General features: G+C 57.3%; 1 protein-coding gene across 5 annotated transcripts in view; it reads right to left on the bottom strand.

The window, feature by feature from the left end:
- RNF157 (ring finger protein 157) overlaps nucleotides 1-25,320 on the bottom strand; it is a 28,154-nt gene extending 2,834 nt beyond the window's left edge. For 2 of the 5 annotated variants that reach the window (XM_077188229.1, XM_054645006.2), the window contains exons 1-18: nucleotides 25,058-25,315; nucleotides 20,038-20,156; nucleotides 14,472-14,560; nucleotides 13,560-13,706; nucleotides 12,912-13,029; nucleotides 12,756-12,822; nucleotides 12,557-12,600; nucleotides 12,126-12,173; nucleotides 11,779-11,850; nucleotides 10,811-10,970; nucleotides 9,136-9,248; nucleotides 8,163-8,401; nucleotides 7,959-8,067; nucleotides 7,635-7,746; nucleotides 7,000-7,208; nucleotides 6,803-6,868; nucleotides 6,159-6,207; nucleotides 4,612-4,722 (exon numbers count right to left, since the gene is read on the bottom strand). In XM_077188229.1, coding sequence (XP_077044344.1) covers nucleotides 4,612-4,722; nucleotides 6,159-6,207; nucleotides 6,803-6,868; nucleotides 7,000-7,208; nucleotides 7,635-7,746; nucleotides 7,959-8,067; nucleotides 8,163-8,401; nucleotides 9,136-9,248; nucleotides 10,811-10,970; nucleotides 11,779-11,850; nucleotides 12,126-12,173; nucleotides 12,557-12,600; nucleotides 12,756-12,822; nucleotides 12,912-13,029; nucleotides 13,560-13,706; nucleotides 14,472-14,560; nucleotides 20,038-20,156; nucleotides 25,058-25,145 — 1,960 coding nt within the window. In that variant the 5' untranslated portion in view covers nucleotides 25,146-25,315. Of the gene's footprint in view, nucleotides 1-2; nucleotides 4,034-4,611; nucleotides 4,723-6,158; nucleotides 6,208-6,802; nucleotides 6,869-6,999; nucleotides 7,209-7,634; nucleotides 7,747-7,958; nucleotides 8,068-8,162; nucleotides 8,402-9,135; nucleotides 9,249-10,810; nucleotides 10,971-11,778; nucleotides 11,851-12,125; nucleotides 12,174-12,556; nucleotides 12,601-12,755; nucleotides 12,823-12,911; nucleotides 13,030-13,559; nucleotides 13,707-14,471; nucleotides 14,561-20,037; nucleotides 20,157-23,964; nucleotides 24,047-25,057 lie in introns of those variants that run through there. The other 3 variants (XM_054645005.2, XM_077188230.1, XM_077188228.1) reach the window with 3 other exon arrangements.
- Nucleotides 25,321-27,254: the final 1,934 nt, after the last annotated feature.

Here is a 27,254-nt window from a genome sequence, read left to right as displayed (position 1 = left end):
GTGGCAGGAGAGACCAGAAGGCACAAGGTGAAGGCGGGAGCGGCGGGGACAGGGGAGGGGACACGGAGACATGCACACGAGCAGCACAGGGGGTGACAGCGGGGCCTGGGGGGTCTCATCCCCTGTGAACGGCTCTGGGAGGGGGCAGGGAGCTGCCACCAGGCACGGGGTGAGGGTCCCCATGCTGGAGCCCCCCGGGGTTTGGTGCCAAGGGGAACCGAGGGGTGACAGGGGTGACATGCTTGTGGTGCGGGGGCAGCTGGGTCCCCCATGCCTCCTCTCCAGCTGCAGGCTGCTGGGGCAGGGGGCTGGCAGAGCTCGGCCCGTGGCTTGTGTCCCACCACCAAACCCATCAGAGGCTGCGTGGTGCCCTTAGGAAGGGGGTGCACCCCTGAGGCAGCTTGGCTGCACCCTCCAGCGAGGTTAAACCCTGTGCCCAGGGCAGCTCTGAGCTGGAAGGACTGCGTGAGGCCATGCCAAGGCCAAGGGCTGAGGCTTTCTCAGAGGGGGAGCAACAAAATCCTGCTGCCTGCTGATTTATGGGAGGTGACAGCTGCCATTTCGAGTGGCTTTTCATGGCGAGCTCAGGCTGGAGAGCGAGGCATCTTAAGTCTGCAGATCCCGGAGGGAATGGATAATTAAACAGGACCACACGTACATGCACACGGAAATCCCATTAAGGGCTTGATATGGCCTGAGTCACTGCAGTGCTCCAGTGCAGACTCAGCTGTGCTCTGTGCACCCTTGAGAGGGTGCTGAGGAGCAGGGCTGGGCCAGCAGGACATGGTCTGGCCCTGGAGCAGGGTATCAGCCCTGTGCCCACCCACCCCCTACCCCTTGTGCTGCTGGAGGGGTCTCCCTGCTGCCAGCAGCTGGCAGAGCTGCCCTGGGCAGATCAAAATCCATCCAAATCCATCCTGGTGAAACCCAAATCCATCCTGGTGAAACCCAGCTCCCAAATCCATCCTGGTGAAACCCAAATCCATCCTGGTGAAACCCAGCTCCCAAATCCATCCTGGTGAAACCCAACCGGCTGGCCCAGCCCACTGCTCACAGCTCACAGCATCTGTGGCTTTAAACTAGCAGGAGCCCTCAGGGGATTTCAGGTTTTCTACAGCAGCTCCCCAGCTCCCCCACCTCGGTGCCAGCCTTTCTGGCAGATGTCTTTCCCCAGTTTCTCTTTCCAAAGCTGTTTTTCCACCTGCCCCCAGCAGAGGCTGAAGCCAGGGGATGCTCTGAACCCTGGGGACAGCCCCTGCAACCCATGCTCCCAGGATCCACATAAGGACATGGATCTGTAGGTTTTAGTTAAACCTCATGTTCAAAAATCCCTGGGATGAGAACTTTTGCCTCCTCACAAGGCTCTTTCCCACCAGATTGAAATCTGCAGAGATTTCAAAAGAAGCTTTGAGGAACCACGTCCTGCACCTTCATCCATTACAGAGAGGACAAAAACATCATTATCAAATGCCACCAGCTTGGAGATTGTCCAATAGACTTGATGGACTTGGAGATGTAGACTCTGAACACCACAGATCTCAAGGGCCAGGATGCAGCTGCCTTCCCTACAATCACTGAGTGGGGCTGTCATAAACTGGGTACAAGCCCTGAGAGATTTTATGAATGATACAGCCAAAACAAAACCACAAAACATGGAACACCCCCAGTCTGTCTCACCACGAGCCTAAAGGACTGTAAATTTAAAGACACAATACCGATCTTAACTCCTTGTGATACAGAAGCTGACTGTACTCTAGAGGGCTTAAGGGTGCCCAGCATACCCTCCACAACTGCTGCAAAAACTTCTCCAAGACCTATAAAATCAACTCTGAACATTTCAAGGTCAAGTTGGTTGAGCAACAACAAATATTGTTTAATCCTAGTCCTTAAAGAGATGCAAACCAATGTTCCTGCTATCCAACCAAAACATTCATCTTTTACAGGTACCTCCTCTACTGGGTGGTTTTCCTGGCTAAACCAGAGGCTGTTACCCCACACATCTAACTGATATATTGGGAACTGGAATAGGAGTGTTGAACAATATCAGTCTTGAAACTCTGACTGATCAATTGGGTGCAACCATCAATTATTTGAACACTACAGATCAACCCTTAAGGTCTTCCTTATCTGCTCTTGGAAACACACAGTAATCAGCTTCAAATATCCAAAGTATCCAAATGCTAATGACCAGCTTGGCTGATGGTCCGGAAATTGCTCAAAGCAGTGTCTTCAGCACCCAGCTGTATTCCAGCTCAGTTGTGGTTACACTCCTGCAGTTCTGGGATAATCACTGAATGGGAAAAGGGACTTTTATTCATTGAAATTTGAAAAGGCATTTAAATTCTGGTGGTCTGCAATGAAATTTTCTTATGTCCCCATCACTAGTAAGGTCACAGTGTTTGCCTTAGCAACACAGAGTGTTTCTGTATGTACCAAGCACCAAATCCTGGTGGTGGGAATGGGATTAGTTCCATTGGAGCACTGAGCATGGGCTTTTACCAATCACACACATGCATGGCAAACCACTGATGTAGATTGTTGTGTGGTGAGAGAATGACAGGGGTTTATATGTGAAAGTAATATTCTGATAGCCTAAACAATGGGTTTGGACACAGAACTGTGTCTATCATTTCGAAATGTCTCCTGATAATGACCCTGAATCCATCGCAGTGTCCATAGGATAAGGGGGTGTGTGTCTAAGAACCCCTTGTGACAATTTAACAGTGGGTGACACAAAGATACAGCTTTGTAACCACTTGAATCCATGTATTTGTAAGTGCACCTATAGAGCAGAGTGTGACTTCAGCTACTCCTACCAAAAACTGCACCAAAATGTACGTTAGATGTGTTATATGACATTTTGTCTAAAACCCCTGCTGGAATGGATTGTTAAAAATTGGTTGAAAACTGCTGGAACATCCTGATCTCCACAAACTGGTACAACAGCTCAAAAAGGAAAGTCAGAAAACAATGATCACTGTCCATTATTATGTGGAAAAAATGCCTTGTATCCTACAGTGAGGGAAAAGGGATGGAGAACACCACGTCTGCCATTCCCAGGGACCATGGAGAGCCCCAAAGCCCCCACTCTGCACCTCCTCACCCTCTGCTTTTCCCCACATGTGCCAAGGCTGGATCACCCCTCTCATGCAGCACAGCTGGTGCTGAGGGCTGCAGCTGCTGGACACATGGACAGGTGTGGTGGCCAAAGGATGGAGAGGGCATCCTTGGCTGGGCTCAGCCCAGGGACCAGCTCCTGCATGCCAGCCCAGTGCACACCTCACAGCAGAGCAAGAATTCGACCCTGTGCTGGAGCCATCTGGGCTGCAAAGCTCCCCCTTCCTCATCCTCCCCCCAGCACAACCAAGAGGGATGCAGTCAAGGATGGCTTTGGCTGCTGCCACAGCCAGGGGATGCTTTGCCAGGCCCTCCAGCAAAGCAGAGGTGCTGCTGGGACACCCCCAGCTCCCTCCCCAGCCCCCCCAGGCCAGCAGGACTCAGCCAGTGCTGACAGAGGGTGATGGAGAGGACACAGGGCTTGTGTGTTCCTCCCCAAGAGCCTCAGCCGTGTTTCTCCAGCACAGAAACCACCAGGAACAGGCAAGGCAGCAGGAGAGGAGGCTTTCCCAAAGGAGCAGAGGAAAAGAAAGGATTTCTCCTCCCTCCAGTGGGTTTCACCCACCCTCTTGGCTCTCCAGCACCTGCTGCAGGTCTGGGACCTGCCACAAAGTCAGCTGAAGGGGCAAGGCACAGGCAGAGCTGCTTTCAGCTTGTCCACAAATGTATTGACTGAGACCCCATGGAGGGTGTTGTTTTGGCTTTTTGGCTCGTTTCCCCACACACAGGCTGAGGAAGCAGAGCCTGCAGGGCTGGGCAGGGTCCCCAGCCCACTGCCCCCTTCCACACAGGGACCAGGGGTGTTCAATACATTTGTCACCTTTGGGCAACTCTGGGCAGGGAAGGGGCACAAGCGTGGGTGGAGGAAACCGTGTTGGCACAGAGCGAACATGAACTTTCACACAGACGGAGGAGCCTGGGGGGAAGGAAGAAAAGAAAGGGATGGAGAGAGGTTGGGAGGAAATAAAAGTGGAAGGAGGGTGGGGGAGAAAGATGAAGAAATGGGAAAGATGGATGAAAGCTGGGGCTCTGTAGAAAGGTGACCTGGTGGACACACCCCATCTCCCTGAACTTGGGAGGCTGCACAGCTGGACTGCCTGTGGATCACACCCCAACACAAAATACTGCTGTGCCCACCACAAGCCTGTACCAGGCTACCGCTGTGCCACACAACACCTTCCTAAGGAGGACTGGTGCCTCCTGGGGTGCCAGCAGCCCCCTGGCCAAGGGACAGAGAATCCCAGCAAAGCAAGTCTGCAGCTGCCTGGGGACATCCCAGTCTGGACAGGCCACCCTGACCCATGGGTGGTGACATGGCTGGTGCTCAGCCCCACAGAGGGATGGCTGGAGGGGTGCAGTGAGGACAACCTGGCAGGAATGGTGGTAATGATGGTGATGGGAGAGGAGGGATGGATGCAAAGGGCTGGGGGGATGCAGGGAAGAGTGGAACTGTCCCCCCCACCCCAAGTTCATGTTCAGCAGACGGCCACTCACCAGGTAAGCAGGCCTCAGAGCACAGTTTATTGTCCAGCGCTCTCACGTGTGCGATGCCCATGTCATTGTTATTGTCACAGCTCAGACCGAGGAAAGCGCCTGTCCTCGGGCCTGGAAGGGAGTTAAGGCAGTTACCGCCGCGGCCGCCTTTGGCACTGGGGCTGGGACTGCTGGGGCTTTTCCTCTCCCCTCCCCAGCCTCTTTCAAAACAAAAAAATGACACAGGAACGATGCACCGGGGTGGGAGCGGGTGAAGAGTGGACAATAAGGCCTGGGCACGGCCCCGGCTGCTCCTCTCCTTGCAGCGGCCGCATCGGAACAGCAACAATGTGGGCATGAGCATGAACCTGCCCAGGGTTCAGCCAGACCTTCCCTCTGGCACAGCCAGGCTGTGGTGGCACCCATCACCTCCTGCAGGAGCCTCTCCAGCACCAGCGGTGCAGTGAGAGCTGCGTGGATGCCAGCAAGAGGCAGTAGCTGGATGCGTGGGGCAAAAGAAGCCATAGCCAAGCTTTTGCAGGGGCATGGAGGCCTTTGGGGATGAGGGAGGGAACTCTGCTTCTTAACATCGCTTCTACAAGAGATCAGCCTCCAGGGTCTTAGCTGCATCCATCAGATGCAGGTGACTGAACCTCAGGAGGGATGTTCCCAAATGTGCCAGCAGCCCTGCTGAGAACAGGTGCAGGACTGTGTCCTAAGGAGAGAGGCCATCCTGCTCCCAGAGCTGTTGGGATGCCCATGGATGTCCACCACAGCCTCTGGTTCTCCTATGTGTTATACTTGAGTCTCCCCATCAGCACGAGCCTCTCTGCAGGTCAGAGGCCATGATTTGGGGATGGGTGTTCCATGGGTGTTCCTGCTTTCCAGCTTGGCTGAGCATCCAGGATGGATGGGGAAATAGTTTTGTTGTATTTTTGTTAAAAAGAGACTTGGAAATGTGGGAGGGGGCACACTGTTGGCCTCCCTGTTGCCCAAAAGCAATCCAGGGCAGTTGGTGGCCAATGGCATGGAGGTGACCACCTCTTTCCCTCTTTCCTTGGCTGCCTGAGCTCAAGGGAGAAGGTGAGAGGAGCCCTCAATGTGCATGTGTTGATTTGCAAAAGCACATTGAGGACAGACCAATGTGAGGGAAGCATCCCAGAGGGAACAGCTCTGCAGCCCCTTCCTATGGGAATCAGCCCAGACACTGATTTCTACTGGGGAGAGTCTCAGAGATCTGAGAAAAGACCTTGGTGAGGGAAAAAAAACACGCAGAGAAGCCTCTTTCCCATTTGGCTCCTTGGAAAAACCAATGGGTCCTGCTCCATGGAAGAACCAGCCACGGCCTGCTCCATGTCCCACACCGAGCCCTCTGGTCCCCATGGCTGCCTGGCTCCCCCACCCACTGGTGCTCAGCCCCCGTGGGTGTCCCTGATGTTCCTCTGACACCAGGGTCCCCCAGGGCTCTCCCTGATGGCAGTGGGGGAGCTGGGGACAGCACAGCACCTCCCACTCACGGTGACAGTGAGCTGAAAGTGAGGGGACAACCACGACCCAGGGCCTTTTACCATCTTCCTGTGTGGGAGAGGCGTCCTCGTCCTCCAGCACATCGTTGCCCTGTGGCACAGCGAGAGGCAGCGAGTGTTAGCCCAGGGCTGTGCCAGGGGCTGTTCCCAGGTCCCTCTGGGGGAACATCCCTGGCCCTGGGGGTTCCATGGATCAGGACTGGTGGGACACAGCCCCACTGCCCCATCCATCCCCAGGGCAGCCCACAGGGACACAGATGCGTGGGCAGCACATTGCCCAGCCCAGCCCTGGGGGAACGTGGTGCCACTGCCCAGCTTCCCCCTTCATGGGCACAGCTGGGATCCCCCCACAGTGCCAGGTGACACCACAGCTCCCAGTATGGGCACAGCTGGGATCCCCCCACAGTGCAGGGTGACACCACAGCTCCCAGTATGGGCACAGCTGGGATCTCCCCACAGCTCCCAGTATGGGCACAGCTGGGATCCCCCAACAGTGCAGGGTGACACCACAGCTCCCAGTATGGGCACAGCTGGGATCCCCCCACAGCTCCCAGTATGGGCACAGCTGGGATCCCCCCAAAGTGCAGGGTGACACCACAGCTCCCAACTCTGGGCACCACTGGGATCCCCCCACAGTGCAGGGTGACACCCCAGCTCCCAGTCCCCTGGGGGATGGTTCTGGTTACCTCAGCATCGCGCTCCTCGGCAGAGATGCTGACAAAATTCAGATCCGGGGACTCCACAGGTGTTGACTGTAGGAGGAAGGTGGGAAAGATGGAAGGAAAAGAAAACTAAAATCTGGTGCCAGTGGTTTTGGAGGAGGAGTTAGATCCCATGGGGGAGCTCTCCAAGCTGGGCTCCACCACCAACCGCCAGTCCCCACCTCTCCATCAGAGGCTGTGGCGCTCGCGGCCGCAGGTGAGGGGAGCATGTCCCCCTCCTCTTCCTCCTCCTCCTCCTCTTCCTCCTCCGTGCCAGGGGCGATGTAGGAGCCAGACATGGAGGACACGGTGTCGGTGCTGAGCTGGGAGTGCTGGCTCTGGGAGGAGGCCATGGACATGACGGACTGAGCCAGGCTGCTGCTCACGGGCTCTGGGGGAGAGCAGGGGCTGAGGGGGCCGCTGGACCCCCCCACCCACGGGTGGGAGTCATGGCACAGCACCCACTAATGGAACAGGGGCTAATGAGGAGGAGTGGGGTGCAGAGGAAGGACTGGCTGCACACCACGGAGATGTGATGGGTGCAAAGCTGCCAGCAGCAGGTCCCTAGGGCTCACAGCACCCTGGTTTTGGGTCTACAGGGTGACAAAACAGGCATGATCAGTGTCCCTGTGATTCCCATCTCCAGGTGTACAGGTGACAAAGCAGAGGTGACACCCTGGGGCTCCATCCAATGTCCATGGCAGGGTAAGAGGGGGCCATGCCACCCCTCTTTGCATCCCCCCACAGTGTGACAGTCCTGAGATCACCATGCCACTCTCCTGCCCTGCCAGCACCTATGAGCCCCTCCCTGCTGTACCTTCTGGGGACGAGATGGTGGAGGACAGGGGTGTCCCAGTGCACGAGGACTGGTCGATGGCTCCTGATGATGACAGGGTGAGGTTTTCACTCTCTGGGGTTGCACCACATTCCTGGAAGAGGAGCCCATGGGAAGGATGGGATGGGGGATATTCAGCATGGATGGCCCATCTCCTCCAGGCATTCTCATGGATGGAGGAAGAGCCAGGAGGGGCAACCCCAGCCAGTCCCTCTGGCCCCAAGCCTCCCCCTAGCCTGCTGCCCCCCCAGTGCCTCAACTCCTTACCAGCAGTAAGGAGTTACACTGATTTTGGACAGTGCTCACCTCCTCATGCCGGGCTGGGGATCTCCTCCTGGCCACCCTCAGCTCTGACTCAGTGCATGACTTCTCATCCTCCTCTTCAGGCAGGATGGAGGAATTCTGTGAGATGGACCTGGCCAGAGGGGCAAAGCAGAAGGTTTCACCCCTGCCCACATGCCCCAGACCCCCTGAGCACCCCCAGCCTCCCATACCCACCCCAGGACTCACTTGGAGATGCTTTTCTTCAGCTTGAGCCCCACGGGGCCGCAGTCGGGCAGGCGCTCGAGGGGTGCCAGGGCCCTCAGGGGGGGCAGGGGGCCCTCGCTGCCATAGGAGGGCAGGGTCCCCACGCCTGGGGGGTCCCCCAGGGCTCGCAGGGGCAGCGCGGCCGGCGACGGCGTCAGGGGCCCATTGAGGGCCTCCAGCAGGGAAACCACCTCGTAACCTGGCGGGATGTGCTCCGAGGACTGCAGGGAGCATTGTCAGGACATACGTTAGGAAAAATCCTTTTGACAGGGTTTTTTCACCTGAGAAGCTGAGAGGCCTCAGAAATTAAATGTAAACAGTAATTATCTCCTGCTGTGGAATGCAACAGGTGCATCTTTGATTGCTCTCATGTGGTTGTTTTTAATTAATGGCCAATCCCAGTCCAGGTGTTTTGGACTCTCTCTTATTATCATTCCATTCTTTTTCTTTGCTAGCCTTCTGATGAATTCCTTTCTTCTATCCTTTTAGTATAGTTTTAATATATAATTTTCTTTTAATATAATATATCTATCATAAAATAATAAATAAGCCTTCTGAAACATGGAGTCAAGATCCTCATCTCTTCCCTCATCCTGGTACCCCTGCGAACACCACGAGCTTTGGTGACCCCAAGTGAGGAACATTCCCACAGAAGATCATGGGGTGAGGATGTGAGAATCCTTCCTGGGCCATTTTGCTGATCCCCTCATTCCCAGTGGAATCAAAATGCCCCAGGAAGAAGCTCAAACCTAGAGAATGGACACTCAGCCAAAAAGCTTTTTCCTCTTTCTTTTTTTTTTTGTTTTTTGTTTTTTGTAATATCAACCCTGCATTTTTGCAAGACGAATTTGCAATAAATAAATAATCAAACCCTCTTCTTCAGAGACACACGGATGCCCAAACCTCCCCACGCTGGTGGGAGAGGCCAGGGTCCCACCTTCAGCCAGGCACTGACCGAGTGCTCCTCGGAGTCCGAGGTCTGTGCGGCGATGATGGGGTTGAAGCTGGTGGGCGAGAGCGGGCCCAGCTTTTTCCTCATGGCTCGGATTTGAAGCAAGGCTCGGAAAGCTGGGGCAGCAGGGGAAAAAGGGAGGGGTGAAAACCAGGCATTGAAAGGAGACCTGTCAAAAAATGACACCCCATTTCCCAAGGGGGGCATCCAGTGGGGCTAAAGGAACTGCAGGGCTCGAGGGCGGGAGATGCTGGTCCATTGCTAGAGCACTGGTTGGGCAGCACCTCCAGTGCTGTGTCCAGTTCTGGCCCCTCACTTTAGGAAGGACACTGAGACACTTGAGCACGTCCAGAGGAGGCAACAAGGCTGGAGAGGGGCTTGGAACACAAACCCTGTGAGGAAGCCCTGAGGGAGCTGGGGGTGCTCAGCCTGGAGAAAAGGAGACTCAGGGCTGCCCTCATCACTCTCACAGCTCCTGAAAGGTGCCTGTGCTCAGCTGGGGCTGGGCTCTTTCTCCAGCAGCACTGACAGAACCAGAGCACACAGCCTCGAGCTGCACCAAGGGAAATAGAGGTTGGATTTTAGGAAAACGTCTTCCACAGAAAGGGTGATGAAGTTCTGGAATGGCTGCCCGGGGAGGTGGTGGAATCACCATCCTTGGGTGTGTTTAACAAAGCCTGGATGTGGCACCGGGTGCCAGGGTTTAGTTGAGCTGTTGGGGCTGGGTTGGACTCAGTGATCTTGAAGGTCTCTTCCAACCCAGTGATTCTCTGAATTCTGTGAAAAATGACACCCTGTTTCCCAAGAGGGGCATCCCTAGTGGGGCTACAGGGACTGCAGAGCTCAGAGCTCAAGGGGGGGAGATGCCAGCCCATTCCTAAAGATCCCAGCCCATTCCCAGAGCTGCTAGCCCATTCCTAGAGATGCCAGCCCATTCCTAGAGATCCCAGCCCATTCCTAAAGATGCCAGCCCATTCCCAGAGATCCCAGCCCATTCCTAAAGATCCCAGCCCATTCCCAGAGCTGCTAGCCCATTCCTAGAGCTGCCAGCCCGTTCCTAGAGATCCCAGCCCGTTCCCAGAGATCCCAGCCCATTCCTAAAGATGCCAGCCCATTCCCAGAGATCCCAGCCCATTCCCAGAGATGCCAGCCCATTCCCAGAGCTGCCAGCCCATTCCCAGAGATGCCAGCCCATTCCTAGAGTTGCCAGCCCATTCCCAGAGATCCCAGCCCATTCCCCATGATGCCAGCCCGTTCCTAGAGACACCAGCCCATTTTTAGAGACACCAGCCCGTTCCCAGAGCTGCCAGCCCGTTTCCCTAGATCCCAGCCCGTTTCCCTAGATCCCACCCCACTCCCCTAGATCCCAACCCATTTCCCCAGATCCCAGCCTGTTCCCAGCGATCCCAGCCCATTTCCCCAGATCCCAGCCCATTCCCCGGATCCCAGCCCGTTCCCCCCGGATCCCAGCCCATTCCCCAGATCCCAGCCCGTTCCCCCGGATCCCAGCCCGTTCCCCCGGATCCCAGCCCGTTTCCCCGGATCCCAGCCCGTTCCCCCCGGATCCCAGCCCATTCCCCTACATCCCAGCCCGTTCCCCCGGATCCCAGCCCATTCCCCTACATCCCAGCCCGTTTCCCCGGACCGCAGCCCGTTCCCAGCCCTCTCCCCGCCTCACGCAGCCGGCAGATGGGGCAGTTGTTGGCCTGGTAGCGCAGGGTGTCGGCGCAGGTGTTGCACAGGCAGAGGTGGCGGCAGGGCAGGATCAGCGTGTCCCGCACGTCCGACAGGCACACCACGCACTCGGCGCTGTTATCGCTCACCTCGTCCTCGGCCACCTGCCCAGGGCACAGAGGGACCTGCTCGGCCTCGGGGGTCCCCAGCCCGTGCTCTAAAACACTGGCTGGGTGCTCAGAGAGAGCTCTGCCTGTGTCCATGGGCTGCCTGCTCTGGAAATGACCCCCTGGGATCTCATTCCTCTCCTCCAGGAGGCTGGGAGATGAGGCCAAAGGAAACAGAAACCCACATTTTCACCCCAATTTTTACATATTAGAGCAGAGCATAATGTTGCCCTGTCCTTCTAAGTTCTTCCAAGCCTTCTGATGTTTACATTCTTGTAATGAACCTTCTCACACACTTTTATATAAATAATTATTGTTTTACATTCTTTTCTAGAAGAGGAGAAATTTGCTGGACCGTTGGTTTGTCCAGTGTCATTGGAGAGGTGGCACTTTCATCCTCCAATCCTCCACTGTCACTTTTAAAAGTCTATAAATGTTGAAATCAGAAAATAAACTTCCCTTCTTTTTACCTTGGAGGTTCCAGCATGTGTGTCATTTTATTTTGTGTCCTCTAACAGCAGAAGGCACATCCCATGCCTTGAGCCCCGTGCTCCCCATCCATCCCATGCCTTGAGCCCCGTGCTCCCCATCTAAGCCATCTCCCTTCCCCCAAGGAACCACAAAGGATGGGGGGAAAAGCTCAGTCCTTCAATGCCAACACAAAATGTCCCCAGCCAGCACCAGCTCTGTGCTGTGCTGCAAACTCTTGCCCTGAGCATGTTTCAGTGGCCAGGCCTGTGCTAGGGGAGGGGAAGAAGGGATGAGGGAAGGCCCTGGGGTGCAGGCAGGGGGTGCAGGCACACACCTTGGAGTCCTGTGTGTTGTACTTGTTCTCAATGCCGTAGATCTCCTGCAGGAGGTAGCTCACACCATCCACCTGCAATCCCATGGGCAAGGGGTGAGCAGCACAGACACCTTGGGCTCCCAAACCCCTGCTTGGGCCAGTCCTCCTCCCACCAGCATCCAGGGGCTCTCTTTGCATTGATAACCTTGAAATTGCAATCCCTGGGAGGCAGGGGAGTGCAATTTCAAGGTTATCAATGCAAAAGGCTGGGAGAGGCTTGGGGCTTTTGGGGCTCCCCAAAACCCCTCAGTGCCTCCCCTGCAGGGTGGGCAGGGACACCTGCACCTCAGGGACACCTCAACACTCACCACTTGCTTCTGCTTGAGGGGCTTCACGCAGAAGGTGCCATCACTGTGCTGGAGGGAGGAAAGAGCACATGGGTGAGCACCCCTGGGCTGCTGTGCTGGAGCACCCACCCACCCTGTGGTTGTCACTGCTCCCTCCCCGCTCCCAACAAGCCCATTTTGCAGGAATTCTGGCTTTTCCTGACAGCCCAGCACCAGGTAGCTGTGGCAGGTCACACACACTGCAAAGCTTGCTGGAGGAAGGAAGATGGAGTTGAGCCCAAATGCCTTAGAAGTGGGTGCTTAAAATGAGGGAACAGTCCCAGGATTTGAGGAGCAGCTCAACATATCCCCAGCCCAGCAGCACCATCCCGATTCCCAGGGATTCTCCAGGCTCTTGCACCTGGTGGGTGATGGAGGCAGGAGGAGGGGGATGGCCCCAGCTTGGCACTTACCTTCTCAAAGGTGGCCAGCAGCACGTGGCAGTGCCCACTGTGCTCTGCAAGACACAAAGGAGCACTCAGGGCTTGGGGATGTGCAGGGGGACAGGCAGAGCCACGGCAGCAGTGAGGAAAAGCAGGAGGCTCTGCCCAGCTGGCATCACAATGCCAGCAAACCAGGAAAAGCCATCCCAGCAAGGAACCCCGTCCTCACCCTCTCCTTCATCCACCACTGCCTGCACCACCATGGGATAAACCTCGCGGTCCAGGTCGAAGCCCAGCTGGAGAGAGACAGGGGAGGCTTGGTGAGATGGAGCAGAGCTGAGACTTCCTCCCACCTCCATCTGCACGGGATGAAGTCAGGACCCACCTCCTCCTCGCTCCACTCGGACGGGTCGATGGTGTGGGAGGGCACACAGAACTGCTGGCACACCCCCCGCTTGTAGTGCACCGTCTCTGACTGCAGGCTGTTGTCCCTGGGGGTGTAGCTGTGCCATGGAGACAGGACAGGGTCAGGGCACCTCGGGTGTCCCCCCACCCCTCCTGCTCTCCCCAGAGCACAGAGATGCCAGGAAAATGGGAGAGGGAGGGTGTCTGTCACTCCTCCCCTCCCAGATGCCTCTTGGGGCTGAGGTGAGAACTCTAAAATGAGCTAAAATAATCCACAGGGTAAAATAAACACAGCACAGGAGGGGACAGGGACAACTCCACAGCCAGCCTGGAGGGGTTTGGGAGGGAGAATTATTTCCCCATGCCTCCATTCTGATCTGAAGGTAAATAGAGGGAGCAGGATGTGACAGGGAGGGAGATGGCAGAGCATGGCAAGGATGTGGTGGTGGCACCTGGGGGAAACAAGGAGCCCCCTCCAATCTCAGCACCACCTCAGCTGTTTCCTGTCCTGAAGAGGAAAGATGCTCAGGGGGGAGGCTCCATGTCCATCAGGCAGGGACACACACCAGGCCTGGGGGGACACAGGCCAGGCTGGGGAGGAGACACAGGCCTGTTTGGGGCCCCTCACCTCGCCACCCCGTTGTGGAATTCCTCAGTTGCCTGGTAGTAGATGGTAATGGCCACACGGGCGTCCGTGTCGAAGGTGAACTCCACGTTGTAGTGCACCTTGGCTTTGCTCACTTCTTCCCCCGGGGTCTTCACCTCCTCCGAGCACCTGGGGAACACAGAGGGTCCAGGAGTTGGGCTTTGGGGTGCTCCAGGACTAATCCCCTCGGCACCAAAAGGGGCTGCTGCCCTCCATCAGGGGACACTGAGGCACAACAAGAGCGCTGGGCACACCCAAGGTCGCGCCTGCAGGCTGGGAAGCGCCGCAGACAGATTTGAGCCCTAATCCCGCATCCCCCGGCCCTGCCGCAATCCCCAGCCTCCCTCCAGCAAAGCCTTTGGAAGGTGGGGGAGGAAGAAGAAGCAAAGCACTTCAAAGGCAGCGCTAAAATCCTTTAATCCTGCGGCACTGCCTGTGCTGGCATGCGGGAATGAGAGGGGAAGGGCAGGAGCTCATCCTCCATCGTGCGGGAATGAGAGCAGGGGAAGGGCAGGGGCTCATCCTCCATCGTGCGGGAATGAGAGTGGCCCCGGGAACCAGGAGGGGAAGGACAGAGGCTCATCCTCCATCCCGCTGGAATGAGAGCAGAGGAAGGCAGAGGCTCATCCTCCATCCCGCTGGAATGAGAGCAGCCCCGGGAGCCAGGAGGGGAAGGACAGAGGCTCATCCTCCATCCTGCTGGAATGAGAGTGGCCCTGGGAACCAGGAGGGGAAGGACAGAGGCTCATCCTCCATCCCGCTGGAATGAGAGTGGCCCCGGGAGCCAGGAGGGGAAGGACAGAGGCTCATCCTCACCCTGCTGGAATGAGAGCAGCCCCGTGCCCGCATCCCTGGGAGCGCCCAGCAGGACCCTCCCTGCCCGCGGGGACTCACTTGACGAGGCGCAGGGTGTCCTTGCGGATGTTGATTAAACTCCTGAGGGTCTTCACGGGTTCCTGAGGAGGTGGAGCAGCATAAGGGAACTAGGACGAGAGAGACACCGCTGAAGGCAGAGCACACGGGGGCACTGCCGTGGCTCTGGGCCCCTCAGTGACCCCAACGCCCTACAGAGGGAATTGGGGTGGCCTGGGCATCCTGATGGGTGCTGAGCACCTGGAGCCCCTGCTGGCACTTGGGTACCAGGCAGCACAATGACAGGGACATCCCTTCACAAACAGCCCAGGACAGCAGGGACAGTTTCACTGGGGAGGGGACACAGAGGGGCTGTTCCTTGTCCCTCTGGCTGGAGGCTGAAGGGGATGGGGGGCACAGGGCAGCAGCTGCTGATGGATTTTTATGCTGCTGGATGAGGCTGGGCAGAGCTGAGGCTCCCTCCCTGCCCACCAGCCAAGAAAAAACAGGCACAAGTGTCCCTGTTTCCTCCTTGTGGTGGATGGGATTTTGGGTGGTGGAATCCTGCCAGCCCCGTGCCCAGAGCAGAGAGCCAGCAAAGTGTCTGGGCAGGAGCAAGCAGGCAGCAGCATCCCTCCTCCAAGGTGACATTGTCCTTCCCAGTCCTTTCTGTGCACTTGACAGGGGCTACAGGGCTCCTGGGGAGAGGGGACACAGGGGTGGCACCATGGGGACACCCTCTCTGTGGCACTGCAGTCACCCAGAGGAGACTGAGGGCAGTGGGGAAGGGGTGCAGGAGCCACCTCCCCCTCTCCATCTCCATCTCCCAGGTAGGTTTAGCTGCAGGAGGGATCAGCCCTGACTAAGGCCCAGCTTGCTGGCAAGCTGCCACCATGTGCCAAGGGACAGCCAGAGGCAGGAGGGTGTCAGGTGCCATCAGGGATGGCAGATGGTCCAAGAGTCTCATCTGCTGCCTTTGGAGAGGGAATAGTGTCCCACTGTCCCTCACCAGGGCACCCACTGCACCCCAGTACCGAGGGGACAAGGGCAGGTGGCCCTTGGGGATGCCCTGCAGGAGCTCAGCTGCCCATTTCCCATGTCCCATGTCCCATGTTCCTGGTGCTCTCACATGGGACAACCATCATCACCTAAGCTGTCCTCAAAGCCATCCCCACCTTTCCTGTGCCCAAAGCCCTGCAGAGCAGGGATGGCACTGGGGGACCCGTGCTGGGCTCAGGGGGACAGGCTGGGACAGGCAGCTGCAGAGCCCCCCAGTGCAGGCACAGCTCTGTCCCATCCCTGCTCCACCATCCCACAGCTCTGATCCCACAGGTGCCACTGAAGGCAGACTAAAGCCTGGGCTGGGCACAGCATGGCTGACGGCATCAGAGGCTTTGGACATGAATTGCCAGCACTGTGGAACTGCCTCCCACTGCTCTCACCCTCTGCAGGAGGGAAAAGGGCAGCAGAGTCATTAAACTGCTGTTAACGAACTTTTGTATGAGTCACTAAACGTGCACCTGCAGAACTGAGCACCTGCAGAGTCACCCATTGCAGCTGGAGGGGAGAGAGTGGGAACATGCTCCAGGCTGAAGCTGAGCCTGTCATGACAGGTTGTGCCATGTCGTGATACATCCCCTGCTATTCAAACTAATGCAGTCACCCAAAATTGCTCGTTTGCACCACTCAAACCATACCCAAACCAGCCCATGGGTGCACCCCCCCTCCTGCTGCAGCAGCCAGGGGTGGGTGACAGAGGAGGGAAGGGAGGTGACAGGGGCTGTGGGGCTGGGCAGGATGGGGAAGTGCCACAGGCAAATTGTGCTCTGCAGAAACCACTTCGGGCTCTTTCACTCCCACGTGTGAAAAGCACTTTTTGGGGGTGGTTGGATTTCTTTTTAAATTGAATTTTACATGCCAGATTTTGCATGTCAGAAAGGGACTCTTCAGAGGACGTTTTGCATCTCCTCACTTTCAATCAAGCTGAAACACAACAGAAAAAACTGGGTAACGGTTGTGGTGCAGTTAAGAATGTCATCCACGTGCCTACAGCAACATTTGGTGCAGACCAGCTTTTGCTGAAGTGAAATAAAAACCACCCTCAAAAGTCTGTCTTGGGGTTTTTCTACAAACAAACCCCAGCAGCTTTGCGTGGGCAGGGAAACCCAGTGGCACATTTCAACAGTTCCTGGCTTCCCCTGTGCTCCCCAGTGCCTCCAGCAGCTGCTCTGCTCCTCAGCCCCTGCATGGTGGCAGCTACTTAAACCTGCAACGCCCTTCCCAGCCCCTTGGGAACCTGTTCCCAGCTGGAAAATCCAGATTATCATGTACCCATGGAGGGGAGAGCCTGCACAGCCTCTGGCTGCCCTGCACATCCCTGTGGCAGCAGCGCTGTTCATAGCTCAGACAAACTGCTCTGCTCACAGAACACTTGGGACACCATTCTTCCAAGATCACCTGGCCCTTGATCCCCAAGGAAGCCAAAATTGATCCCCCACCAAAAAGCAGTGGCCATCTTTAATGCTTCCAGCCCCACCAGGGCTCTCCCAGAAGGTCAGAAAGCAAAAATAGCACAAAGAAGCATCAGGACAGCACTTGGAGGCAGCATCAGAGAGACCCAAGTGTTGCCTGGACACAGGCTGGGACCAGAACCAACACAGATCCCCCAGCTCCTTCCTGAGCCCCCAAAACTGGCCTGAGTCAAAGTGCAGCCCCAGAACTGCCCCTGCTCCCCAGGAAGATGGGATCTTGGATCTTGGTCACAGCTCTGCAGCCCAGAGCCATCGGTAATTAAACCGGAGCAGGACAATTTAGCTCGTGATGCTGGATTAATTCTCTCTGCTGTTTCCAAGCTGTTCCTTTGCCTTCCCTGCTGCTCTGCTGACATGGGAACTGCTCACTGGGCAGTTTAGAGGCTTTTACTGTAATCAAGAGGATTTCTCAACACTTGCTGCTGGAAGAGACCCTGAGTGCTGATGTCTCATTTTCAGGGAAGCGCAGAGGAGGGAGGGAAAGGCTCTGCCTTTGGCCCCCACTGTTCCTGGGCTTTGTGGGTGCTCCTGACCACGGCTCTGCCTGGATCCCTGCTCTGGCACAGCCCAGGGCTGGACACTTCCCTGCTGAAGGACCACATGATGCTACCAAAGCCAGTTCCAAGGAGGAAACAGGAACTTTAATGGCAGCAGGCAATGCTTGAGAGCTGGGCCAAAGCACAGGCAAGTTTATCTCAACTTAACAGAAAAGCTTTGGTGACTTTTAAGACCTTGCCCTGAATCTTTTGAATATTTAACCCCCCAAACTCCTCCAGCCAGTGCTGATGAATTGTCCCACTGCTGAGAGGCACCTGGATGAGGGGGGACATCACTCCCAGCCTGAGCCCCTGCTCTCATTTCCTCCCTTTCCAAAGGCAGCAAGCACAAAAACCATCTCCAGGAGCCTGGAGTGTAGGGACCCCCCTCCAGCCGGGTTCCCTTGTGCCCTGAGACCAGCTTTGCACCCAGCAGTGCAAAACCCATCCATGCCCCTCCCAGCCCCAACCTACCCCCAGTCTTTTCACTATTTATTTTATTTTATTTTATTTTATTTTATTTTATTTTATTTTATTTTATTTTATTTTATTTTATATTTCTTCCCATTCCTTGTTAGAGCTTGGGGAGTAATTTCAGCTGCTCCTGTCCAAGCTGCTCTACTCCCCTGAACCACACCAGGGCCTCTGTGTTGTGTGCCCTCCTGTCTGGGATATGGCTCCTGGATGAGATGGGGAAGGCAAGAGAAAACTCAGCTCTTGGAGAGGGAATGAGAAAGAAGTTGGATTAAATCAGCCCAATTCCCCTTCACCACCAGTCCTGGATAGGAGACAGGCTGCAGCAGTGTGAAAAATGCATATTTTATGATTGGCTTTTTGCAAATATTAAAATGAATATTATATGTGTTGTGTTAGAAAGTAATGCTGTATTAATTCTCTTAAGCACTGTGTTAAATATAGTTTTAGGTTATAAAGAATGTTAAAATAGAAACGATGCTATGTAGGATACTTTTTTTAAAGAAAGGACTCACAGTGAGATAGCAGCCACAAGACATCTAAATCTTTCAGAGAAAAAAAATTTATTGCTCCATTATCAGGAGAAACGAACTTCTTCCTGCCTTGAAGGCGCTGTTAGGTTTCAGAGGAAGAAGTTGATGATGACCAGACAGAACCCTGTGTTTGAATGGAATTTATACATCATGTATGAAGTGTATGAATATGCAACAGGCTGAAGTTTTTAAGGGTTAATCCTTTGTTAATGTGGGTCCTTTTTTCGGGCTCATGCTGCCCAGAAAAAGGTACCCGGACGTCCGTAACTCTTTGTATTTATTGTCTCATATTGTCCTAATTCAATTTGTCCATATTATTATTACTCTAGTTGTATTACTATTTTTTATAACCATTTTATTACTATTAAACTTTTAAAATTTAAAAAAAAAGTGATTGGCGTTTTTCACAAGCAGGAACCCAGCCCTCGTATGAGCCATCTGAGAATCCACTCCAGGTGGGCTTGGCAGGCTCTGCCCGTGGAGGAGACACCCAGCAGCCCGTGGAGGGGACACCCAGCAGCGTGTCCTGCACATCCCCTGTCACACACAGCCTGTCCCACCCCCCCTGTCACACACAGCCTGTCCCGCACACCCCCTGTCACACCCTCTGTCACACTCAGCCTGTCCCACCCCCTGTCACACTCAGCCTGTCCTGCACACCCCCTGTCACACTCAGCCTGTCACACCCCCCCTGTCACACACAGCCTGTCCTGCACACTCCCCTGTCACACTCAGCCTGTCCCATCCCCTGTCACACTCAGCCTGTCCCACCCCCCCGTCACACTCAGCCTGTCCCGCACATCCCCTGTCACACTCAGCCTGTCCCACCCGCCCTGTCACACTCAGCCTGTCCCACACACCCCCTGTCACACTCAGCCTGTCCCACCCGCCCTGTCACACTCAGCCTGTCCCACACACCCCCTGTCACACTCAGCCTGTCCCACCCGCCCTGTCACACTCAGCCTGTCCCACACACCCCCTGTCACACTCAGCCTGTCCCACCCCCGTCACACTCAGCCTGTCCCGCACACCCCCTGTCACACACAGCCTGTCCCATCCCCTGTCACACTCAGCCTGTCCCGCACATCCCCTGTCACACTCAGCCTGTCCCGCACTCCCCCTGTCACACACAGCCTGTCCCATTCCCTGTCACACTCAGCCTGTCCTATCCCCTGTCACACTCAGCCTGTCCCATCCCCTGTCACACTCAGCCTGTCCCATCCCCTGTCACACTCAGCCTGTCCCACACATCCCCTGTCACACTCAGCCTGTCCCATCCCCTGTCACACTCAGCCTGTCCCATTCCCTGTCACACTCAGCCTGTCCCACCCCCCTGTCACACTCAGCCTGTCCCATTCCCTGTCACACTCAGCCTGTCCCATCCCCTGTCACACTCAGCCTGTCCCATCCCCTGTCACACTCAGCCTGTCCCACATATCCCCTGTCACACTCAGCCTGTCCCACCCCTTGTCACATTCAGCCTGTCCCGGGTCGGACTGGGCCGTGCCGGTGCCCGGTTCCCCCCGGTACCCACCACCACGGGCCGGTTGCCCAGGAAGTTGAGGTCGCTGTTCTCGCCGAACAGGTACCCCTCGGGGTGCGTGGAGTCGAACTTCTCCCCGCCCATGATGAAGTGGTTGGCGAAGTAACTCCCTGAAACGAGAGCACAGCGAGCGCCTGAGCCGAGGGGAGCGGCACCAAACCACCGGATCGATGGCTCGGAGGTGACTGTGTCCCCAGGGTCACCTTGCTGGGAGCCTTTCTGGTTGAGCTCACACACTGAGGCTGCCGAGGACCACGGTCCCTGCCTGCCCTCCCCTCCTCCGGCATCCCACCCGCTCCAGCACCACGCTCCGAGCCGGGATGGGGAGAGGCGCAGGGCTCCAGCCCTCGGGGCTGCTCCATCCCTGGGGTTTAACAGCGCCTGCTCCCCTTTCCCTGTCTGGGAAACCCCTGCGAGCCCCAGCACGGCCTGAGCCACCCAAGGTCACCCTGACCTTCAGCCATCCCCGCCCTGGCAGGAGTGGATGGATCCTGGTGAGGAGGGAGAGGAGATGGCTCCTGGGGCAGCAGAGCAGCGCTAATCCTGGCCATAAACAGCAGCTCATGCCCCGAAGGGGGCAGGAGAGGCAGGGGCACAGCCTGACCTGCAGAGAGCCCCGGAGGAGCCGGGCTGGCTCCCACATCCCGGGGATGCTGCCGGGAAGGGCAGCCCGGAGCCAGATACAGCCCAGGGCTGCTCCTGCCCTGATGGCACAGACCTCGTGTGCCACCCAGGGCAGTGTGTCCCCAGCCAGACACTGCCCAGGCCGGCTGCAGCTGCCACCAGGAGCGTGGGCAGAGCGCAACTGACCCGAGCTCTGTCAGTTCTCAGCCTGCAGCCTTCCCTAGGAAGGGCTCACCTGTGCCAGGCAGGATTTTGGGGTCCTGTAGACCCTCCAGGAGGCCAGCACCTGCCCTGCAGAGTGCTCCACGTTGCCCTGGATTATTTCTTCCAGAGTTCCTTCTTCCCTCACAGAGCCAAAACACCGGAATGTCCCAGCCCCGAGCTGGGAGCAGCCCCCAGGTCAGGCACTTCTCCACTCCAGGGGAGTTTCCTCCCAGCCCAGCCAGGAGACAACTGGTGCCTGCTCCTTGTCTGTGAGAGCTGGGCTGTGTGGGGAAAGCATGTTGTGGCACAGGAACTGGCCAGGCAGGAGGGCTGGGATTTGTGGTGGCAAAAAAGGGAAAGGGAAAGGTGGACAGGGATGGGGCAGCAGCAAGGGGTGAGCAGAGGCACCAGTCAGATATGGACAGTCCTGCATACTGACAGGAATGCCACTGGGGCAGAGTTTAGCTTATAAAAACCCCAAACCCATCAGCACAGATCCATCTGCACCCCCGTGGGGGACACCCCAAAACCAAACATTTGGGGACCACAGATAAAGGAGCTTAAACCTGGGCTGCAGCTCTGCAATCAGCTTCCAACAGAGGCAGGGCCTGTCCAGGGCTGGATCAGGTTTTAATCCTGCACTGAAACCCAAAAGGGAGCCCCAAGCCCAAGGGCAGGAGTAGGGGGGATGCAACTCTGGGCCAGGAGGGAGGAGTGGGGTCACACAGCTCTGCCCCAGCCCCGTGGCACAGCCATGCCTGGATGCAGCCAGCCCCTGAGCAAACGTCGACCATCAATTATTGATGCCTGCTGCTTTCAGGTCCCATTTTCCATCTACATAATTTATAGGCAGCTCGCCTGGAAGGACTCGGCCAGGTGGAAAAAAAAAGCCTCAAGAGCAAAGTGCCTTCAGAGCTGCCTGCAACAGCACAGCCAGGGGAGAACGGGGCCATCCAGAGCTCTTCCTGACACTGACTTGGAGCAAGAGCAGGAGATGGCAAAAAAATTACATTTAAACATGGAGAAAAGCCACCCGAGCAGTGAGGAAAAGCTGGAAAATAGAGCACAGGCTCTCTGATTTGCCCAGCCAGGGTTTAGTGCGTGCTGGGGGCTCCCACAGGATGGGCAGAGCAGGTGAGGACCACGCTGCCATCACCCAGTCTCCCTGCCAGGGGTTGGGAGCATCCCTGGCTGCTGCAGGCTCCCAGCACATCCCCCAGAGGCTACAACTCCCTCTTGACAGCAGAGGCAGAACCAGCCCTGTGCTCCCTCCCAGGAAGTGTCCTCCTTGCTGTTAAACAAGAGGCTTGAGTGGTGCCAGGCTTTTCCAGGGAAGCACCAGCACAGGAAAGCCCAGGGCATGGGCAGGAGCCTGTCAGTGACTCCAGGACATGGCTGGGGGGCAGGGAAGCACCTTCCCAGCCACAGCCACCTTATCATGGGCTGACTGTAAATCAACGCCCACTCCCAGGGAAGGAGAGCCTGTCAAGGACAGCCTCATCTCAGGAAGGGCTGCACAGAGCAGCTGCTGGAAAGGAGGAATAAACCCCAATTGCCTCAGGCTCCTGGCAAAAAAAATGTCTGTGTGTCCTGCACATCTGCTGGCACGAGCACACACCTGGCAGCAGCTGTCAGCTCCTTTTCCCCATGAGTGGCAGTGATGCCACCTTGTCCAGCTGACAGAGAAGGGTGAGGACCCTCGTGTGTGACAGGTCCTGCACTGTGCCCCAGTCACCACTGCCCTGCTGGGCTCTGGTACTGCAGCCTCTGTCTCTCCAAAGCTGCTAAACCAGAAAAGCTCATTCCCAGCTCATCCACACACCCCTGGTGAGGGAAGCACAGGTTTGCACAGCCTGCAGCCAGCCCAGACAGTGGCATGGCTTGGTGCTGGCACAGGGACACCCTGCGGCCACGGGTGCCAGCACAGGGTGCTGGGATGGGCTGGGTAAAGGCTCTGGGTGCTTCTGCCCCTGGGCAGCCCATTATTTAATTCTGTGCTCTAAAGCAGGCAGCCAGAGCCAGCAGCAGCCAGAGCTGAGGACAAACCCTGCCACGGCACTGCTGTGTCAGCCCTCGGCTGCCATGGCTCTGCCATCACCTGGGCTTGTGCCCCACGACTGGGGAGCACTGCTGCAGGAATCCTTGTGCTCCTGCCCCTGCTCACAGCCCCATGTGCCCCAGGGGAGTTCGGTGCCAGCCTCAGCTGGGGACAGGGGCTGAAAGCTGGGGACTTGCCCCAAAAGCCAGGCCAGTAGCCAGGCAGTGAGCTCCATCTACAGCCCCCACTGGCTCTCTACTCTCCCCCAGTGGCAGCCACGGGAGTAAATCTCAGCCTTTGTTTCAAAAATTATGGTTTAACCCCAAAATTATGGTTTAATTAATCCTATTGACACTGTCTGGAGGGGATGGGACCCCCAGGATGGGGAGATGTTAAACAGGGACCAGACACAGCTGTGCTATTCCCACAGGCTGCACTGGCCATCCTGAGAGAGCCCAACAGCCAAAGCCACATCCACAGAGAGAGGAAAATGCCCCAAGATCCCATGAGATTCCCCTCCAGGACCACATTTCCAAGCCAGTGGCTGTTTCCAGGTGGCTTTTGAGGTGAGGGAAGTGCTGCTGCCACAGCAGAATCAGCTCCTCTGCCCGGCACGTCCTCCCTCAGCTGCCGGCAGCGCTGGAGGCAAATCCCATCGGATTAAAGGCAAACCAGCCATAATCTCCCAGGGTCACCAGCCTGCCCTTGTCCCTGTGCAGATGGCTCTGTCACCTGTGTCACTCCTGCCCTTCTCCCAGGGACCCTGGGCAGCAGCAGGACATCCCCCCCAGAGCCAGCAGTGGGACCAGGCCAGCTGAGCACAGCCAGGAGCCCCAGGCTCCCCCTGAAAGCTGGAGTTGGGTATCAGCCTGGTGGCCTCTGCAGCTGAGATGAGTTTGCAAGTGCTCAGCTGGGTGCACTTGCACCCTCCACCCCTTCGTATCCAGATATTCCAAGAGCCCCTTAATAAGACAGGGTCCCAAGGGAAAAACTTGTAATGCACAGAGACACCTATAAAGAGCAATCCCATGGATGGGCTGGTCCAGCCTCACCTGGCATCAAAGTGACAGAGGCCTTGAAACCACGTAAAAAGGGGAGCTGGGGGAGCCCTGCAGGAGGCCAGGCTGTCAGGGATCAGCCATCTCCAGCCAGCTGTGCAACCTATTTTAGATTAAAATTAAAAAAAAAAAAAAAGGCAAGCACAGCTTTTCAGGACAAGCACAGGGTTTGTGTTGGCTGTAATTCTTGCTAAGGAGGTCTTTAGTTGTAATTAGTGAATAATTTGCCACAGCACTAACGATCTGAGCGTTTACCTTATCCTATTAACTACCAAAATAGTTACCTATTAGTAATATTCAGTGCTGCAAGGATCCTGTGCAGTCTCCTCGCACGCACACACGGTGCTCCGGGGCATCACCCACCGGGGCCGGTATTTTTGCGGCTCTGAAGCGCTGCCCACCCGAGGGCTGGACCCCATCACCCCTCCCTCCCCCTCGGACACCCGCTCAGCCCGGCCCTTGCAGGGAAAAGTGAGGCACGGAGGGGAGGGACGGATTTTCCAAGGTCACGCACAAGGTTTGAGCCAGGGCCGGATTGGGGAGCGGGAGATGAATCACAGCGAGCCTCGAGGCGCGGAGAGGAGCCTGGAAGGCTCCCCAGGGCAGGGGCTGGGGTGCTACGATGGGGCAGAGCCCTGGGAAGGAGGGATCCCCTCCAATCCCTCCCACCCCAGCCTCCCTCATCCTCCCGGGAATTTAAACCCAGGATTTTCCCGAGCAGCCAGCACCGGAGTAACCGACTATAAAAAGCAACTCCGGAGCCCGGTGCCGCAGACCACGGCTACAGAAATAATCATGACAATAATGTCATTAAAGTCGCGTCAACTCAGCCAAGTTTGGGAAGCGGGGTGTACGGGCAGAGGGGCTCCTGGAGAGGGGGGACCCCCATCCCTCCGCGCCGAACTCACGCAGGGTGCCCGCACCAGACCCAGATTTTCAGGGTGCCCCCCCCGTGCGTCAGGGTTTGTTTTGGGGTGCGCAGGGTCACCCCGCCCGGAGCAAGGTCGTGCCCGGTGCCTGCCCGACTCGCTCCCCTCTTTCCCTCCCCACCGGCGGCACCGGGACCCGAGACACCCCGGGGGCTCACCGGATTTCGGGGGGTATCTGTAGACGGAATTAGCGGGGATATCCACTTCCTCCACCCCTGCGTTCTGCCGGCTGGTCAGAGCCCCCATGGCCGGGCCGGGCTCAGCGGCCGGGGGGCGCCGGGGACTCCTCCCGCCCGGGACCGGGACGGGGGCCGGGAGCGGGGCTGGCGGCGGCCCCCGCCCGCAGCATCCTCCGCTCGCTCCGCTCTGCGCCGCGCCCGGCGCCGCCTCCGCGGCACCGCGGGGCTGCGACACTCGGGGCGGGGCCGCCATCGGCCGGCACGCCCCGGCCCGGCCCGGCCCGGCCCGGCTCGGCGGCGAGCTGAGGGGACGCGATGCTGCCGGGATCGCCGTGCCCAGTGTCCCCCGCCCACCCAGCGGCGTCCCCGTCAGGTGCCACTTACCTGTCCCCCCGCGGTGGCACACGCGTGCCCACAGTGCCGCCCGCCTGCCATCCCCCGTGTCACGCAGTCGCCTCCAGTAGCGCTCAGTGGCCTCCTCGCCATCATCCGCCACCCTCAGGCACCCCGCAGTGACTTCTGTCCACCACGGCCCACCCTCCTCCCATCCTCGCCCCCAGCCCCCCAGATGGGTGGCACCGAGCAGCAACCCCAGCTCAGGGACCCCCGGGGCAAACTGGCCATGATCCCCTGGCCCTGTACCCCCTTGCTGCCGGCGTGTCCCCTGGGAGGAGGAGACATCCCCGCTTTTCCCCCCGGTTATAGGGGAAGGATTTTGTGCAGTTGTTGGCACAGGGACTGACCCCCTCCAGCAGCGTTTTAGGGGCTCACAGCCCTGGGGGGGGCCGGGTTAGAGCCCCCCCAGGGCACATCTCCATCATCATCCCCATCCTGCCCTCCCAGCTCCGCTCCACACCCGGAGCACTTCTGGAAGCAAGGAGCTGCCTGTCCGCTCCAGTGCACCCTGACAGATTCCCCCAGTTCCCCCAGAGTTAAATTACTGGGAAGCACTGGCCACCCCCTCATTTCCCACTTAGAGCCGGAGAGGAAGGATGGACCCTCTGACCGCTCACTTAAACCCGCCGGTGATTAATTAGTCCGGCAGCGCCAGTTAGTGGAGCATCACATGATTTTGATTTGAGTTGATAACACGAGTGCTATAAATATCCAACGGGAGATGTGCAGGGAGGCGGATCAGCTGCCCTGATGGCCTCGGCTGCTCAGTGGTGACGAGCAAAGGCCGTCCCTGGGGCTCCCCCATTTATCCCTTCCCTGCAGAGGGACACATGGACCCCCCTCCCAGCTGCTTCCTACCCACACAGCCCCAGAGGCAGCTGAGAAGGGCCAAATCACAGAACAGCCTGGGGTGGCTTTGTACCCTGTTTGTCAGCCTGTCACTGTCACACCGGGACCCACATTCCCAGCAGTGACACCATGGCCGTGCTGCTGGATGTCACACCTGGGCTGGCTGCCAGCGGGAGCACCGGCTGAAGAAGAGGATTTTAAGACTCCATGATCTTAAAGGTCTTTTCTGACCCAAATGGCTCTCAGAGGAGCTGAGGGCAGCATCCACACCTGGAGCCTGCTCCAGCTCTGGGCGCTGGCGTCCAGCTGGGAGCCCCAAGACCCCAGGAACCGATCCCTGCTCACCCCAACACACATTTTTGGGGATCCTGCTCTACCCAGGGATAATTTAAAGCTCTAGCACAGCTCAGCATTGCTGAGCTGCCAGCCCCACTCCCCTGCCTCGCTCCAGCCAGCGCCGACAGCGGGAAACTGGGAGAGGGAGCCAGCACATTTCATTAGCAGCACCGAGCACACTGCCGGGCTTTAGTGCAGATAATAATTCAAAGTTCTCCCCGTGCAGATCCATAACCCGGCAGTCATTACACGCAGAGCTGCTGCCTGCATGCACGGCTCGTGGGTTTTTTTTCCCAGATTACTGCAGCAGAGGATTTTGTAGGACAGTGCCGCAGTGGAGCGCGGGAGCGTGGCAGGAGCCGGGATACGGCAGCTTCGAGGGCAGGGTCCCTCCCAGTTCTGCCCGGCTGCACCACCCAGCACACGTAAAGCCAGGAGAAACCCCAGCAGGGCTGTACCGGAGGTGGAACCCAGAGAAAATGCAACGTTTGAACCCAAAATGCACGTGCTGCTGGGCTGTGGGATGTGTGTGTGACACAGAGAGGGTCCTGCCTCCTTGTGCTGAGAGGGAAACTGAGTCACGGTAGAGCACAGC

The sequence above is a fragment of the Agelaius phoeniceus genome, chromosome 19, assembly GCF_051311805.1.
Source record: "Agelaius phoeniceus isolate bAgePho1 chromosome 19, bAgePho1.hap1, whole genome shotgun sequence".
Classification (NCBI taxonomy): domain Eukaryota; kingdom Metazoa; phylum Chordata; class Aves; order Passeriformes; family Icteridae; genus Agelaius; species Agelaius phoeniceus.
Note: the sequence above shows the minus strand (reverse complement) of the source record. Positions and strands in the feature narration are given on the sequence as shown.